The 17,339-nt window shown below is 55.9% G+C and overlaps 1 protein-coding gene across 2 annotated transcripts in view; it reads right to left on the reverse strand.

Annotated features, from left to right (window-relative positions):
* Window positions 1-17,339, reverse strand: part of ZNF704 (zinc finger protein 704) — a gene marked incomplete at its 5' end in the record, with an annotated part of 137,934 nt that overhangs the window by 36,643 nt on the left and 83,952 nt on the right. For both annotated transcript variants that reach the window (XM_081110942.1, XM_081110941.1), the window contains one exon: window positions 1,759-1,862. In XM_081110942.1, coding sequence (XP_080967068.1) covers window positions 1,759-1,862 — 104 coding nt within the window. The remainder of the gene's footprint in view (window positions 1-1,758; window positions 1,863-17,339) is intronic.

Genomic DNA, 17,339 nt, shown 5'->3' on the forward strand with positions numbered 1-17,339 from the left:
GGCCTGCTGTGGACGGTATGGATTTGACTTCCCGGCACCTCCATCATTCTTCGCACCGACAACTGGAGGGGAGTAGGTTTTGGTGAGGACTCACGGGATGTTCGACAGCTTTATTTTCACACCTGGCGCTTCCCTCCGACTTCTGTGTGGACCATACCTCAGCCTCCTAACTGGCCAGGCTGGCTTTTGAGAGAAGGGTCCCTTGCAGTAACTTCCCCTCTGGGGGCTCATGTTCACTTCAGCCCACTCCCGCCCCCGGGGGGCCCACCGTGCGCTCTTGCCAGGGATCAGAGCCTTTGTCTGGATGCAGAATCCAGCCTGTTTCATGCTCGAGCTTCTGAAGCATCAGACGTCTGTCCTTGAACATGGCTTTTCCCTGGGCTTCTAGGAACCCACATTCTCCCCTCTCCTGACCGCTGGTCCCCCTCAGGCTCTTCCCTCTGGGTCCTTGAAGTGAGGGCGGGCCTTACCCCACCCCACAATCCCCTCCCAGTCTTCGATCCCCGCCTCCACATGACTCTCAGCGATCTCCCCTCCCCTCATGGCTTCTGCACGGCAGCCCAGACCTCCCCGGCCGCTGCCCTTGAGCGAGCCGCAGTGCTGCCCAGGACACTCATTTCCACCTGGCCTGCCGTCGTCTCCAGTGAGCCCAGCCCTTGCCCAAACACTCACTGACAGACGTGCTCCTCCACCTTATGTGTGGACCATCTCAGGGCAGGCCTCCTGCTGACACCCTGACTGCCTGGAGGGCACCCTGACACTCCCCTCCTCCATCCCTTTTGTCCATCACCACGTCCTGTTGACTCCTCCTTCCTCACATTTCTTGGTTAAGGTCCTATCCGTCCCCTCTGGGACCACCAGGGTTCGGGACAGCCATAGGGTTGTTGTTGCTGTTGCTGTTTCTTTTTGTTTTTGTCTGCAAGCCCAGCTGTGACTGTCCAGTGCCGAAGCCACGTCGCAGCTCTCCTGCAGCCTCGGACTCACGTCCATGCTCCTGGCCAGGCCTCAATCACTGCCTGCTGCTCTCCTGATTTCTCACAGTGAGTTAGTGGCCCACAGTAGCCATGACTAAGATGATGGACCCAGAGGTGGAGGATACAGGAGGGAATTTCAGCTTTGCCATTTACAAGTCAATTAATCCCACGTGCCTCCGTCCACTCATCTGTAAAATAGCGACAATGACAGCCACAGAGTTGTGAGAACGACGTGGCAGAGCAAGCCTCGCACCTGGCAGGGAGCAAGGGCTCAGGAAGTGCTGCCATTGACGAGGCTGTGACAGAGCCTTTCCCCAAGAGACCGAGCTGCACGGGAATACGGGTGTTGTTTGCAGTGATGCACTCACACCATCTAGCACAGCACCTTGTAAGTGCATACTGAGTGAATAAACGGACTAAATCATTGTATTTGATTGCAGAGTCTGGGATAATGCCTTTGCAACAGTCTTCAGTTATTCGACCCAACTACCTCTCCTGTGGAACAGAAATAATGCCGGGAAAGGGCTCCATTTCCTGGGAAAGGGACAGTCGCTGCGGGTAAGTGCCCTGGAACGGGATGTGCGGGAGCGGGGGGAGGGGTGACTGGCGTCTCTGGGAAGGTGAGGAAGCTGGCCCTGAGTCTCCATGTCTCCCACGCTGCCCCTGGTCCTGCTCACGGCGAGGCTTCATCGTTCATTCCATTTGATAGGGATGAGACCCCTCAAAGGGGGGCTGTGCCACAGTGCCCTTACGCCCATCGCCCTCCTCCCCTCACCGAGCTCACCATTCGGCCGCACAGGAGGGCTTCGAACCAAAGGGCTTGTGGACAGGCTGGTGAGTACCATTGCTGCTGTCACCTTGTCCATGTCCAGTTCCTCCGAGGATTTCCTGGAAAACAGGGAGGGCCACTGTTAGCGGTGCTCGCTCGGCACGGACTGGGGACCCTGCCACCTACCATCACAGACAGACGGGAGAGGCGGGAGGCGCGAGCCCCAGGAGCACTCTGCAGCGGGGACAGGACCGAGCAGCGATTCCTAGTGGCTGAGTGAAGACACTGCCATCACTCACCGAGACGGACGCTCACCGAGACGGACGCTGACCCAGACGGACGCTGACCCAGACGGACGCTCACCCAGACGGACGCTCACCGAGATGGACGCTCACCGAGACGGACGCTCACCCAGACGGACGCTCACCCAGACGGACGCTCACCCAGACGGACGCTCACCCAGACGGATGCTCACCCAGACGGACGCTCACCCAGACGGACGCTCACCCAGACGGATGCTCACCCAGACGGATGCTCACCCAGACGGACGCTCACCCAGACGGACGCTCACCGAGACGGACGCTCACCCAGACGGACGCTCACCCAGACGGACGCTCACCGAGACGGACGCTCACCCAGACGGACGCTCACCCAGACGGACGCTCACCGAGACGGACGCTCACCCAGACGGACGCTCACCCAGACGGACGCTCACCCAGACGGATGCTCACCGAGACGGACGCTCACCCAGACGGACGCTCACCGAGACGGACGCTCACCCAGACGGACGCTCACCGAGACGGACGCTCACCGAGACGGACGCTCACCGAGAAGGACGCTCACCCAGACGGACGCTCACAGAGACGGACGCTCACCGAGACGGACGCTCACCGAGACGGACGCTCACCGAGACGGACGCTCACCCAGACGGACGCTCACCGAGACGGACGCTCACCCAGACGGACGCTCACCGAGACGGACGCTCACCCAGACGGACGCTCCCCGAGACGGACGCTCACTGAGACGGACGCTGACCGAGACGGATGCTCACCGAGACGGACGCTCACCGAGACGGACGCTCACCCAGACGGACGCTCACCGAGACGGACGCTCACCCAGACGGACGCTCACCGAGACGGACGCTCACCGAGACGGACGCTCACCCAGACGGACGCTCACCGAGACAGACGCTCACCCAGACGGACGCTCACCGAGACGGACGCTCACTGAGACGGACGCTCACCGAGACGGACGCTCAGCACACTCACCAAGACGGACGCTCACCGAGACGGACGCTCACTGAGACGGACGCTCACTGAGACGGACGCTCACCGAGACGGACGCTCAGCACACTCACCAAGACGGACGCTCACCCAGACGGACGCTCACCGAGACGGACGCTCACTGAGACGGACGCTGACCGAGACGGACGCTCAGCACACTCACCAAGACGGACGCTCACCGAGACGGACGCTCACCGAGACGGACGCTCACCGAGACGGACACTCACCGAGACGAACGCTCACCGAGACGGACGCTCACCCAGACGGACGCTCACCGAGACAGACGCTCACCGAGACGGACACTCACTGAGACAGACAGGTCACTCTGGCTCGTAAATTTTGGCCAGTTAACCTCCCCCCCCCGAAAAAGGCTCATATGACAATGGCCATTGTGGACAGCAGTCAGCTTACTTGGGCTGATTTCCATAAAGAAGTTAATATCGAAAATGCATGCAGTACACTGACGTCAGATAAACTGTGCCACCTCCCGGCGCGAGCACCCCCCGGGGGCAGTGGAGAAGAGGGTTCACACCGTGTGGGCACATGAGCGGTCACACTGACAAACGCGGCTTTCGTCCCAGCCGCGCCGTCTGACGTTAAAAGCAGTGAAGCTGCAGAGAGAGAAAGTCAAATCGCTCCCAATCCTGGGGGTGGGGCTGCTCAATTAGTTTCAGGACAAACTTATAAAAGTCTACGCTTTGGCTCCCCAGCGTGCACCAGGATGCTGAAGTACAAAGCAAGGCCCCTCGTCCAGTCCCAGACGGGAGCTGGCAGTCTCCGTCTGTAGTTCTTCTCAAAGCACCTTGCTCTCTTTCTTGGAAAACTGTTCTATTCAAAGGCCAATTCCTTTTTTTCAGAGACTGGCAATGAGAGATGCTTCTAGAAGGCGCGTGTGCGAGCACACAGTGCGATGTGCTCTGCAGAGGTCTTCAGGACAACCTTGAACCAGGGAGAGCTGCTCCGTCCCATGGCACACCCTGAAAAGGCTACGGCACCCACAGTTCACAGGATGGCAGGCTTGGGGGCAAAGGCGAGGCCAGTTTCCCGCAGAAACTGAAGCAGCGCGAAGAGGACTTAAAGCACCTTCAGGTCATTGATGTTCACATCCCACCCCCCCTTGGAGGCGAGTGGGGTGTCACGAGGGCCTCCCAGGAGAAAGGCTTGCTGGACACACTGTGTCCGCCGGCTGCCGCCAGAGCCCAGCCGTCACCATGGCTCCACACCGTGGTGGGGACCGGAGCAGGCCACTGTCATCTGTCCCAGACGGAATTACAGGAGCTGCCGGCTGCTCTTTCCAACTCCGTCTTCTGTTTTTAACAAAAGGTTTGAGAGCCAGGATCAGAGGCCCGGGAGCTGGGCGCTGGGGAATGGCAGGACGGCACGGAGAGAGGGCCCCCGGTTCCTACAGGGACACACGCCGCGGCCACACCTGTTTCCAGTCCTTGGTTTCAGGGCCTCTATTTTCCCTCCTGTGAGCTGCTTTGTATCTTTTAGATTCTTCACATCTAAGGTTTGTTTTAGAGGTCTAGTTGATAATTAACTTAAAAGCTGATCTATGTGTTCTTTTTAATATGAAGATCAATAGCGAAAGTGTCTCTATAAAATAGGCATTTTTTTGCATCACCAAAGCCTGCCACGACCTTTCAACATAATGATCAGAAAGCAGATTCCCGATGAAGAGCAAAGAGCAAAACAAACATTAGCATCACCAGAGTTTGTGTTTGGCCACCTTTACGTTTCCCGTGGGCCCGGGAGGTCACGAGGACCCCTCCACGGCCTGCTGCTCCCCCCTCCGCGAGCCTGCGCGTCTCGGGGAGTGGGTATCACGCTGCCTGGAGCACGGAGACACGGCCCTGTGCTGAGTGTGTGTGTTTTTTTCTCACCCTTGTTTATTTCTTTGGTACAGTGCTATCTAATTACTGATTAATTGGTTCTGCAAATGCAAATCCTTGTAATTAAATGCAAAGAGATGGTGCGCCACGTGGGGCCGGTTACACGCGGAGAAAGCTTTGCCGTCTGGTAGCCAAAGGGCTGCTGGAGGAGAAGACCGCTCACCCAGGCGATCCTGAGAGCTTCCTCCCGGCGGGACACGGATTGGAATCCACCGCTGAGGCCGCCCAACCCCACGTCACAGCAGGCTGAGAGCTCGTCCAAATCACCTCTCCCCCCAGGCCTGGCTGAGTATTACGGAACTTCAGAATTAGTTCTTGAAAACAGTCCCACGCCTTGTCATTCTGTACGCGCTTTGTCGCTCAGCTGAGCGGGCTCTGATGGATGAGCAGGATTTCCAGATGCGAGAGTCACATCTCAGGCGAGGAAGCAGGCGAGTCCTTGGCTGGCAAACCGCGTGGCATCCTGGTTGGAGGATGTGGTTGGTGGAAGAGAAGAGGGCACGGAGCCTGGCTGGGTCTCGGGCCTCACGTGCCAGGCCGGGCGGATTTTCGTGTTCTCGTGAGCAGAGAGAGCCACTGAACGTACATGAACCCAGGAGAGAGGCAGCTCATCAACCTGGATTTTAGAAACAGGCCAAAACGTCTACAGGCATGCTCTGTAGCTAGTTTTAGTTAACTCTCAATTCACACTCAAAGTGCTACCAGGGGTCCTCAAACTTTTTAAACGGGGGGCCAGTTCACTGTCCCTCAGACCGTTGGAGGGCCGAACTATAGTTTAAAAAAAAACTATGAACAAATTCCTATGCACACTGCACATATCTTATTTTGAAGTAAAAAAACCAAAACGGGAACAAATACAATATTTGTATTTGCATGTGGCCCGCGGGCCGTAGGTTGAGGACCCCTGTGCTAGCCTAAGACCACTGCTCCTCTCTGCACAGGCAGTGTTCAGTCTGTGAGCACAGACCTCCCTCCATGCGGCCAAGGATGGGTGGCTGGGAGAAGAGGGCAGGCTCCGCAATGAGTTACATCACGCGGCTTCAAATCCGCTCTCTGCCAGGACTGGCTGTGTGGCTCTGGGGAAATTACTCAACCTCTCTGAGTCTGTTTCTTCATTTGTGAAAGGAGGAGATAGATCTGCTGAGACGATTCAATGAGAAAACATATGTGAGCACCAGCAGAGGCTCACCCACAGCCAGGGTTCTGCGGGCGTGAGCTCTTACCTTCACATTCAGGACCCGCCCATTACATGCGTCCCACACGCAGAGGGGCCTCGTCGGTGACTCTCCTCGCTCTTCCGACTGGGCACCCGCACTAGCAGACGCTGCTTTCCATTTTGGGGGGGGGGGCGCTGCCAGTGGTGTTGTTTTTCACAAAGAACCAAACTGTTCCAATTTCACAGGCGTTACCCAGCTAGAGGTGACAATCGGCACAGGAAGTGGCAGCTGCTGAGCCCTCCCTGGGCTCGCGGTGCCTGGGCCAGGATCCAGCGCGTGACGTGGTGGCCCTGGGGCACGGTCCACACAGCCAGAGCCCAGAGCGGGTCTGGGTTATGCCCCGAGTTCCTGCTTTCAGCCCTCACTCTTGAGGACCAGTTCTGAGCCAGGGCACTGCTGGACATTGCAGAGAGAGCCTCAGAGAAACCCCGCGGGCCTGGCCACCCTATTCCCCCCTCTCACCACCTCCCCCAACACACACAACCGGAAACCTATGCATGTGACAAAGCCAGGAGGTGGCATGGCCTTGGTGAGGACCTACGTAGGTTCCCAGCTAGGGGAGCCGGGAGGTGGGCGCTGGCCTTGCTGGGTGAGGCAGGGAGGGGCTGGGGCGGGCAGCGCTGGTGTGGCCAGACTGCCCTGAGAAGGCGCAGGATGCTCAGCTCGGTGTGCCGGGCACCGGGACAGGGACAGGCCCGGGAGCGCTGAGGTGTTTCGAGTGGACCGGCTTTGGAGGGGTCAGGTCAGGTTAGGGTGATGCTTTCAGATCTGCTTTTCAAAAAGCTCACTCTGGCTGCCGGGTGGAAAATGAGTTTCTTGGGTTTGACAGCTGATCTTTTATCTGCCAAACTGATTGCCTGGTGACCGTGGCAGCGGGTGGAGGATGACGTCATCTGTGACAGGGAGGTACTCAGGAGCGGCGGTATCGGCAGGCACAGCCTCGGCACGACACAGGCCCGGTGGCGCTGCAGGTCCGGCCCCCTCGGCTGTGGCCGGTGCTGACAAGGCTGTTGTTTCTGTCACAAGAAGCTTTTTCTTCTTTTGAGCCACATCATGCCTGGCTGCCACCTGCTGGGAGCACGTGTACACACACTGTCCCCGCTAACTCACCAGCCAAGAGAGGAGTGCTCAACCCCCCGAGAGCCGGGAGAGACAGCTACCTGCAGGGAAAGTGCTGCAGGAACAGATGGAATGGCAGGCAGAGCACACTCCTTCATCAGCACTGACCCCGTTCCTTAGCAACTCCTGGGATCGGCGGTCTAGACCAGCCGTGGGCAAACTACGGCCCGTGGGCCGGATCCGGCCCGTTTGAAATGAATAAAACTAAAAAAAAAAAAAAAGACCGTACCCTTTTATGTAATGATGTTTACTTTGAATTTATATTAGTTCACACAAACACTCCATCCATGCTTTTGTTCCGGCCCTCTGATCCAGTTTAAGAACCCATTGTGGCCCTCGAGTCAAAAAGTTTGCCCACCCCTGGTCTAGACCAAGTTCCATCACTCTGAGGACGCACAGTGACCCCAAAACAAGCTAAAGGCCTGGCCGTGAACTCTCTTCCCTGCAAAGCCTCGGAATCTGGTGACGGCTCTCGCTAAGAGTCGGCACACTGACCGGTGACTGCTCCAGTGGCCAAGCAGAAGGGGCACCTTGCTTCCTGTCCGAAGGAATCCTGCAGCAAAGGCGGTCACTGCTAATGCTCCACATTCATTTGAGGTGTGGCTTCTTTTAAGACCACAGGGAAGATGTGCGTGTTTCTGTGGAGAAGGACATGGAGGGGGTTGGAGAGGACCGTGCCCCAGGCCCTGTGTCCTGCCCATGTGGCCAGCCTGCCCGGGTCGGCCACGTCCTGGCTGGCGTCTCCAGCCCACGAAGGAGATCCTGGGCCTTAGCAGTGGCCAAACAATGGTCACACAGTCGGGAAGAGCTCGGCTGTTTCCGCTGGGCTCCTGGGGGCGCGGTCGGGCAGGGCCGGCTTGTGTGCGGGGCAGGGCGGGGGGGCTGGGCGGGCAGGTGGAGGTGCCCGGAGCAGCGGGCAGCCTGCCGGTTAACAGGGCAGCTGATAAGGGCCACAGTTGTCCCCGGGAAGAAAACCGTAATCAAAATTGCATCTCTCACTCTGACATTTATGTGCGTCCAACTCGGGTCACTGCAGGCTGGCTGGTAGGGTGAATTACCTCGTGCCCGGAGGCCTCGAAGCCACTTAGGTTTCCATAATGGAAAGAACCTCCAGCCACATGTTATGGTGATAACAGTGATTTCATGAGGGCGTTGGGAAAAGATGAGTCCAGCGTTTTCTGGTTTGCCAATTAAAGAAAAATAAGGGGACTTTTGCCTAGATTTAAAAACGAGGCAGAAAAGCCTGTATTACTTATTCCCATGACCTCCTTTTCCTGAAATAATAACATTCTTATGTTGGCAGCAGACCTAAAGGTGGGCTCACAGTTGTAGCCATTGTATGTCATTGTTTCTGCAAAGAGAGGACTCCCACTGCTCCGCCAGGCTGCCCAGGAGTGAGAGGGGCACAGGTAACAGGGAGAGGGAGCAGTTGGCAGGGCACCAGTCCCTGCTCCGAGAGCCAGAACAGAGGTGGAGGTGTTGGCTGCGTCGTGTGCTAATTCACTCTCGCTCTAGGCTGGTGGGGGGGGGGGGGGGCACGTTATTCTAGTTGTAAATTTTGGTTTAGTTCATGCTGAGCTATCTGGGACCTGTCTGCTGATTTCAGCTGCTGGGGGCACTGAGCTAGGCGGACGCAGCCCCTGCCTTACCTGGCTTGTGCTCTGGAGAGGGGACACACGGGTATGTGTTGTAGACAGAATTAATCCCTTTTAAATCTGCTTGAAAGTTTCAGATTTGGCTTTAGAAAATGTAATCTCCCCCCCCCCCCAAAAAAAAACAAACTGCATCTTCTTTCTCATAACAACTAATATTTACTTAGCATTCCCAGTGCCGGAGGCTTTACGCACGCTGTTTAAATGCCACCGTGGCCTGATATTACCACCCCATTTACAAATGCCTGCCAAGGGCGCTGGGCCGCCAGCCAGGCCTGCTTAATTCCAGTGGCCCCAGGGGGGTCTTCAAACCACACACCATGCTGCTGGCACCATCATCTCTATAACCTTGATTTAAATTAGAGACGTACTCGTCCTCTTCTCTAATTGAACTGCATGTGTGAACTAAATGCAACCTGTGCACACATTTTTCCTGTGTTACATTTACAAACATCTTATCATGAAAATGATGGCTTTTATACACACGGGTGATTCCACATTCACAGGAACATAGCACATACATGTTCAAGTTGGCATGATGGATTAAATTATAGGCTATTACTCCTATTTAAAAAGTGTTTTGCTTTTAAAAGGATTCTTTAAATAGAACTTAAATTAAATAGATTTAATAGAATTCTTATAATGTGCTTAAAATGTTGTGAATGATTAGATTTTATTCAGCTAATTTACCCAAATTTTAACCTCTACATCAATACCTGTTTTATTGGTTGAACCACATGAAATTGCTGATACTCACTATTTTTTACCTGCAGAAGTGGCATTTTCATACGTTTTGTATGACATGTACTCTTATGAAACATTTATCTTCAGTTTCACCAGCTAGAAGTGAACCGGCTTTTATTGAAGAGAATCTCCTACACTATCGTTCAGACAAGCTTCAATTCAACATTTACTACATGCCAAGTACTGCTCTGGGAAGAAGCCTGTCCGAAGCCACGTGAGGCCTGGGGGTGCCAGCTCCCGGGCGGGGGTGGAGGCGTCCATGTGCCCCTGGCTGATCCTCACACACAACATTACTGCTCAGTTGCCTGGGTTCTTTCAATACATTTCACCATGTTACCAGCATGTTTCCGTCAGTTCATACCGCCATGGTTGGACAACAGATGAACTCAAACCGCCGATTGGGATCTTGTCCGTGGGAAATGGTAATTCCATCATGATTAAACCTGTGCCCTGCCATACCATCTAAGTGCTATGACATCAAACCTGTGTGCTGAACACCCGGCGGCTGACAACTGCACAGTGAGTGTGTCTGCTCAGTGCAAGGGACATGACCTCCCCGAGGGACAAGCAGGAGGAAGCGACAGTCAGGAACACAATGCAAAGGTTACTGCTGGGCACGGCAGGTCAGGGACCAGCTGTGTGGCACCTGGCCAGGGAACCTCCGGTTTCCTGCAACAAGAGATGGTGAATGCAGGCAGCAATGCCACGCAGGCGTGGACTGCAGCAGGGACAGCCTGCAGCCCGGGGAAGCAGAGCATGGCACTGCTATCTCACATTCCTTCTGAAAACAACGCCACCGGCTCAGAAGCCCGGGATACGGGCTTTCATATCTAATGTAAGCGTATCACTAGACGTGATGGGCGCGCTCTCAGGCATAAACAACAGTTTCCACCTCTGCTGGCAATATTTCGTTCATTTACTAGTAGGTTGTCACACGAGTGTGGTCTCGGCTTATAGGTGCACTTACCATAATGGCTCGCTGATTGAACTGTGCCGGAATGACCCATTCAATCCAACTTTCAATTCTGTGCTATGAATAAATTCTAAATATTTCTAATGCAAATAGCTTCTATTAGTCAACAGCTCACTGGTTGCCTGTCTTCCTCTTCCTTTTGAGTCATGATCTCTTGCCTTTCTACATCCTGAAAGGAGCCCAGGAGGTTATGGTAAGGAATTAACAAGCACACAGGCTACAGAACCCGGATGTACTAGAGATCTGATGAGAAGGTGAGCCACTTAAACGCAACTACAAACGTCGGGAAAAAAGCCTTTTCAGGGTGACACGTCACTAACTCCGTTAAGATGACTCTTCTCCCTTACTGTGCTGTTTCCAGGATGCTTCAACTTGCACAGGTGGCCATGAGCACCTGCTTTCACGTGTCGGTGGGCTGACGTTTCAGGAGTTGAGGGGGTAGTCACAGCGGCTGCGTCGGTCCGAGACCTCCACAAAGCGGTCACTGAGACAAGAGCCACGTTGTATGTGACTTCCTGGGGAAGACGTCTGGGGAGCCCCGGGGTGGGCGAGCCTGCCTGCCCCCAGGCGGCTATGCGGCTGCAGGTGAATGAGGAAAGCAGCAGGGGGTAGGAAGGACTTGGAGCGGTTCTAAGAGTCTCAGCACAAGTTGCTGGGGCATCCTGAGCAGGTGCCTGTGAAGAGTCCCGCGTCAGATATAATGGCCACTTCCCCAGCCCAGCGGTGTGGGGTTCGAGGAGGGGAGGAGGGCCCTGTCACCAGAGCCATCTGAAGACCACTCCAATATTTGCCCTAGAGTTACCTTTATTATAACGCCTTCAGGTTACAGTCCTTCGGGCCAAACCCTGGATATCAGCCACCTCCTTAGATAACTCCTAACAGGTAACACTCATGCAGCATTTACTCGCTCTGCCCCAGCCACTGCCCTGGCCGTGACTTTCATGAACTCAGTGGAGCCTCGTCACACGTCTAGAGGCCAGCACTGTTCTGAGTCCTACTCTCAGGGCTGAGAGGGTGGAGGCTCCGAGAGGCACAGCGAAGTGGTGGAGGCTGGACCCCCCCCAGGCAGGCGGACCCCCAGCACGTGTGTCTGGACTGAACGTGTGTGTCCTCCTAAGATCCACACGTGAAGGCCGCCCTCCAATGCGATGGCACTAGGATGGCATCTGGGGGATGGCACTAATCAGGCTCAGATGAGGCTGCGAGGGTGGCGGCCCCGGGATGGGGTTGGTGCCCTTATGAGAAGAAGAGGAGACGCCAGACAAGAGGGCAGCCACCTGCCAGCGAGGAGGAGGGCCCTCCGAGAACCCAACGCGCTGGCCCCTGCATCTTCCACTTCCAGCCCCCAGGACTGTGAGCGAGAAGGGCCTGTTGGTGAGCTGCCCGCCCGACTGATACTTTGTAAAAGCAGCGGAGCTAAGGCTGTCGCCCGGTGCGCCAGGGAAAGAGGCGGGCGGGAGTCAGCCTGGCCCTGTGAGTGCCGTTTCCCCCACGGAGGCGAGCGGCACACCCGGGGGACCAGCTGGACAGGGAGGGCAGGGCCGGCCTCACTGTGGGGCCGGCTCCCAGGCTCCTGGGCCCCGGCCAATCCAACTCGTCAGACAACACCCGGGAGGGATTCTGGTGCATTGCGGCCACAGCCCGAACTGCTTCCACAGCCGGGCACGTCCAGGCTGCTAGAGACAGGGGCCAGGGACGGCCTCTGAGCAGCGATGGGACGGAGGACAGTGGCAGCTGGGAGGGCAGCAGGGTGGTGGACGCGAAGGGTAGCAAACAGCGACCGTCATGTGGACATGGGACCAGGGAGAGAAGTCCTCAGGGGTGGTTGGATCCAGCAGCTGCCGCTCGCACCTGCTGACGGTGGCGAGCAATCAGGACTGCCACTGGGCACTGGCTGCGAGTGGGGCTGGCACCGGCAGTGGGTGCAAGTGGTGGCTTTGATGCCTGCAGTAGGTGCAAGTGGGGCCGTCACAGGAGCAGGGGGAGGTGGAGAAGCCCTGAGGGGCAATTGGGGCCCGGCAGCCGCCACTCGCACCTGCTGACGGTGTCAAGTGATAAGGGCTGGCGCCAGGTGCTGGCAGCAGGTGCAAGCACCAGGTGGGACCGTGGCGCGCAGCAGCAAAGAAGTTCCAGTAACCACCAGAGGCTCACCCTGAGGACAGTGACCGGTGCCCTGCCTTGGTCTGGTACCCCCACTCGCCTGCTCCACCAATGCCTGTCATGTTTCACGCCCCCGCCCGCCCCCCCCACCGTGGTCAGCGCATGTCGTAGTGACTGGTTGTTCGGTTGTTCCGCCGTTGGGCCTATTTGCATATTAGGGTTTTACACATATAGATAGATTGTTTCTAATAGCAATTATGTCATTACTATCATCTAAGAAACCAGGCATGTCTCAATGTCGTTGCCTAAGATTCAGTTCGGCTTATAGGTGCACTTACCATAATGGCTCGCTGACTGAACTGTGCTGGAATGACCCATTCAATCCACCTTTCAATTCTGTGCTTTGAATAAATTCTAAATATTTCTAATGTAAATAGCTTCTATTAGTCAACAGCTCACTGGTTACCTGTCTTCCTCTTCCTTTTGAGTCATGATCTCTTGCCTTTCTACATCCTGAAAGGAGCCCAGGAGGTTATGGTAAGGAATTAACAAGCACACAGGCTACAGAACCCGGATGTACTAGAGATCTGATGAGAAGGTGAGCCACTTAAACACAACTACAAACGTCGGGAAAAAAGCCTTTTCAGGTTGACACGTCACTAACCCCGTTAAGATGACTCTTCTCCCTTACTGTGCTGTTTCCAGGATCCTTCAACTTGCACAGGTGGCCATGAGCACCTGCTTTCACGTGTCGGCGGGCTGACGTTTCAGGAGTTGAGGGGGTAGTCACAGCGGCTGTGTCGGTCCGAGACCTCCACAAAGCGGTCACTGAGACAAGAGCCACGTTGTATGTGACTTCCTGGGGAAGACGTCTGGGGAGCCCCGGGGTGGGCGAGCCTGCCTGCCCCCAGGCGGCTATGCGGCTGCAGGTGAATGAGGAAAGCAGCAGGGGGTAGGAAGGACTTGGAGCGGTTCTAAGAGTCTCAGCACAAGTTGCTGGGGCGTCCTGAGCAGGTGCCTGTGAAGAGTCCCGAGTCAGATATAATGGCCACTTCCCCAGCCCAGCGGTGTGGGGTTCGAGGAGGGGAGGAGGGCCCTGTCACCAGAGCCATCTGAAGACCACTCCAATATTTGCCCTAGAGTTACCTTTATTATAACGCCTTCAGGTTACAGTCCTTCGGGCCAAACCCTGGATATCAGCCACCTCCTTAGATAACTCCTAACAGGTAACACTCATGCAGCATTTACTCGCTCTGCCCCAGCCACTGCCCTGGCCGTGACTTTCATGAACTCAGTGGAGCCTCGTCACACGTCTAGAGGCCAGCACTGTTCTGAGTCCTACTCTCAGGGCTGAGAGGGTGGAGGCTCCGAGAGGCACAGCGAAGTGGTGGAGGCTGGACCCCCCCCAGGCAGGCGGACCCCCAGCACGTGTGTCTGGACTGAACGTGTGTGTCCTCCTAAGATCCACACGTGAAGGCCGCCCTCCAATGCGATGGCACTAGGATGGCATCTGGGGGATGGCACTAATCAGGCTCAGATGAGGCTGCGAGGGTGGCGGCCCCGGGATGGGGTTGGTGCCCTTATGAGAAGAAGAGGAGACGCCAGACAAGAGGGCAGCCACCTGCCAGCGAGGAGGAGGGCCCTCCGAGAACCCAACGCGCTGGCCCCTGCATCTTCCACTTCCAGCCCCCAGGACTGTGAGCGAGAAGGGCCTGTTGGTGAGCTGCCCGCCCGACTGATACTTTGTAAAAGCAGCGGAGCTAAGGCTGTCGCCCGGTGCGCCAGGGAAAGAGGCGGGCGGGAGTCAGCCTGGCCCTGTGAGTGCGTTTCCCCCACGGCGGCCAGCGGCACACCCGGGGGACCAGCTGGACAGGGAGGGCAGGGCCGGCCTCACTGTGGGGCCGGCTCCCAGGCTCCTGGGCCCCGGCCAATCCAACTCGTCAGACAACACCCGGGAGGGATTCTGGTGCACTGCGGCCACAGCCCGAACTGCTTCCACAGCCGGGCACGTCCAGGCTGCTAGAGACAGGGGCCAGGGACGGCCTCTGAGCAGCGATGGGACGGAGGACAGTGGCAGCTGGGAGGGCAGCAGGGTGGTGGACGCGAAGGGTAGCAAACAGCGACCGTCATGTGGACATGGGACCAGGGAGAGAAGTCCTCAGGGGTGGTTGGATCCAGCAGCTGCCGCTCGCACCTGCTGACGGTGGCGAGCAATCAGGACTGCCACTGGGCACTGGCTGCGAGTGGGGCTGGCACCGGCAGTGGGTGCAAGTGGTGGCTTTGATGCCTGCAGTAGGTGCAAGTGGGGCCGTCACAGGAGCAGGGGGAGGTGGAGAAGCCCTGAGGGCACATGGGGCCCGGCAGCTGCCACTCGCACCTGCTGACGGTGTCAAGTGATAAGGGCTGGCGCCAGGTGCTGGCAGCAGGTGCAAGCACCAGGTGGGACCGTGGCGCGCAGCAGCAAAGAAGTTCCAGTAACCACCAGAGGCTCGCCCTGATGACAGTGACCGGTGCCCTGCCTTGGTCTGGTACCCCCACTCGCCTGCTCCACCAATGCCTGCCATGTTCCACGCCCCCCCCCCCCCCCACCGTGGTCAGTGCATGTCGTAGTGACTGGTTGTTCGGTTGTTCCGCCGTTGGGCCTATTTGCATATTAGGGTTTTACACATATAGATAGATTGTGTCTAATAGCAATTATGTCATTACTATCATCTAAGAAACCAGGCATGTCTCAATGTCGTTGCCTAAGATTCAGTTCAGTGAGTGGTGGTCTTTGAGAAGTAGCCTCCTCGTATCTGATGCTGACATTAAGGAGAACAGGGGGGCTTTGGTACGAGTCAGGGGCCTTCCCCACAGGGATGGCTGGGTTACGGCCCTCACCCAACAGAGTCTTGCTTTTGGTTCTAGAAGAATATATCGCCATCCTAAAAAGGACTCCTTTAGTCTGTTCCATCAGAGGGTTTGACAACACTGCTGCCACTTTCCTTGTATGAATAATACAGTTGTTTGGAGTACAGGCCAGACTCTCACCAGCGGGCACAGCCCTAGGCAGGTGCGTGTTCTTCCTCTGAAAACTGCCATCGGGTGGGAATTTTATAGTGTCAAAGGAGGATAATAAAAGGAGAAAGTCCAACGGAAGCTCATGAAAACGAAACGTACCAGAGGGAACCTTTCCCCAAACCTCCATCACCTCCGAGATGAAAGTCATCAGTATGGGTGAAAAACATCCTCATCCCCAGAGCCAACACAGTGCCAGGCACGTCCAACAAATACTGAACGAATGAGTGGCACGAGGAAAAACTCGGCACCAGTCCAAACACCAGCCTCTTCTGCAGGTCCTCTTGTCCCCGAGACTTTTCAAGTTCATCTGGGTATCAAACGTCTGGGTTTTGTTTTGTTTTATTTGTTCAACTTTGGGTTTTAATTCCTTCTTGATCAGTGAACCATCGAGGACTCCCAGGGCTCTGAGGAGGGATTGCTGGCTGCCTGGACGCTCCTGGCTCTTGGAGGCAACCTCGCTCCCCGGGGTTACTGGGCCCTAACGACCTCAGCTCACCAGCTCCTCTGCCGGCCTTGACCTCTTCCCTCCTGGCCTCACATATTTAGATCAGCAGTTTCTTCAACTAAAAAAAGTGCTCCAAAATGGAGTTTCTCCGAGCAACCACTGGTTCCCGTTTGATTGATAAATCATCTGAGTTGCATTGAGTGCAACTGTGAGTGACGTATAGGTCCCACTACAGGTTGGGTAGAAGGGGCGGTGGCAGGAGGCGGACAGGGCCAGGACTGGGCTGTTCCAGCACAAACATTTTGCTCAGCACACAATCCCTCTATTGCCACTGATGTTCCTTTTCTGCCATTTTGCCTCCATACACACAAGGAGAACTCAGATTTAATATTCATCAATCCAACTGATTCCATGGAAACAATAGCGATTTCTAAGATGAAAAAGAATTATGGATGCTAATCCATATGCTAATCATGTTCTTGGCTGCAAAAAAATCAAAATTCTGACTCATCAAATTAAATGACTCATTAAAACACAGGCCATCAAAGGACACTCCGCATTCCGTTCCTGCCGGCGATCAGATGGGACAGGGAATGAGATAATGCAGTGAGACAGTAATTGGCTCCCCGTTCCCGTGGGCAGAAATCCGGGACGCGTTTCTAGGATCACTGTGAGTGTATGAAGCCCGCACAGGCTGTGCGTTCGCTGAGACTATCTGAGATGCATTTCTCTCTTCTCCCAAGGGAGCCGCTGTTTCTGTTTCCCATGAGAGGTTCAGAAGGGGGCCTGGCACTCGGGCAGCCGCTCACTGTGGCCGTGCTTTTGTTGTTTGGATGAGGCCATCTGCCTGTGGCTTCCGACTCCTGATCGGGGGATGTGGGGGAGGGGGAGAGCAGGAGGCCCGAGGTGGGGGTTGGTGAGGGCAGAGTGCCTCCACACCCATCTTTCAGAGATTTTCTTGAAAGATTGGTCTAATCCTACATTCCCCACACCTTCCTGCACCTTGAACTCCTTTGAAGACCTTTTAAAAATAATTCAGATGCGCTGCTGTGCCCCGGACTGATGAACTCGGACTCTCTGGGGTGGGCCTGGGACACTGGTATTTTAGAAG

This window comes from Myotis nattereri (assembly GCF_964212035.1).
Source record: "Myotis nattereri genome assembly, chromosome: 17".
NCBI classification, from domain to species: domain Eukaryota; kingdom Metazoa; phylum Chordata; class Mammalia; order Chiroptera; family Vespertilionidae; genus Myotis; species Myotis nattereri.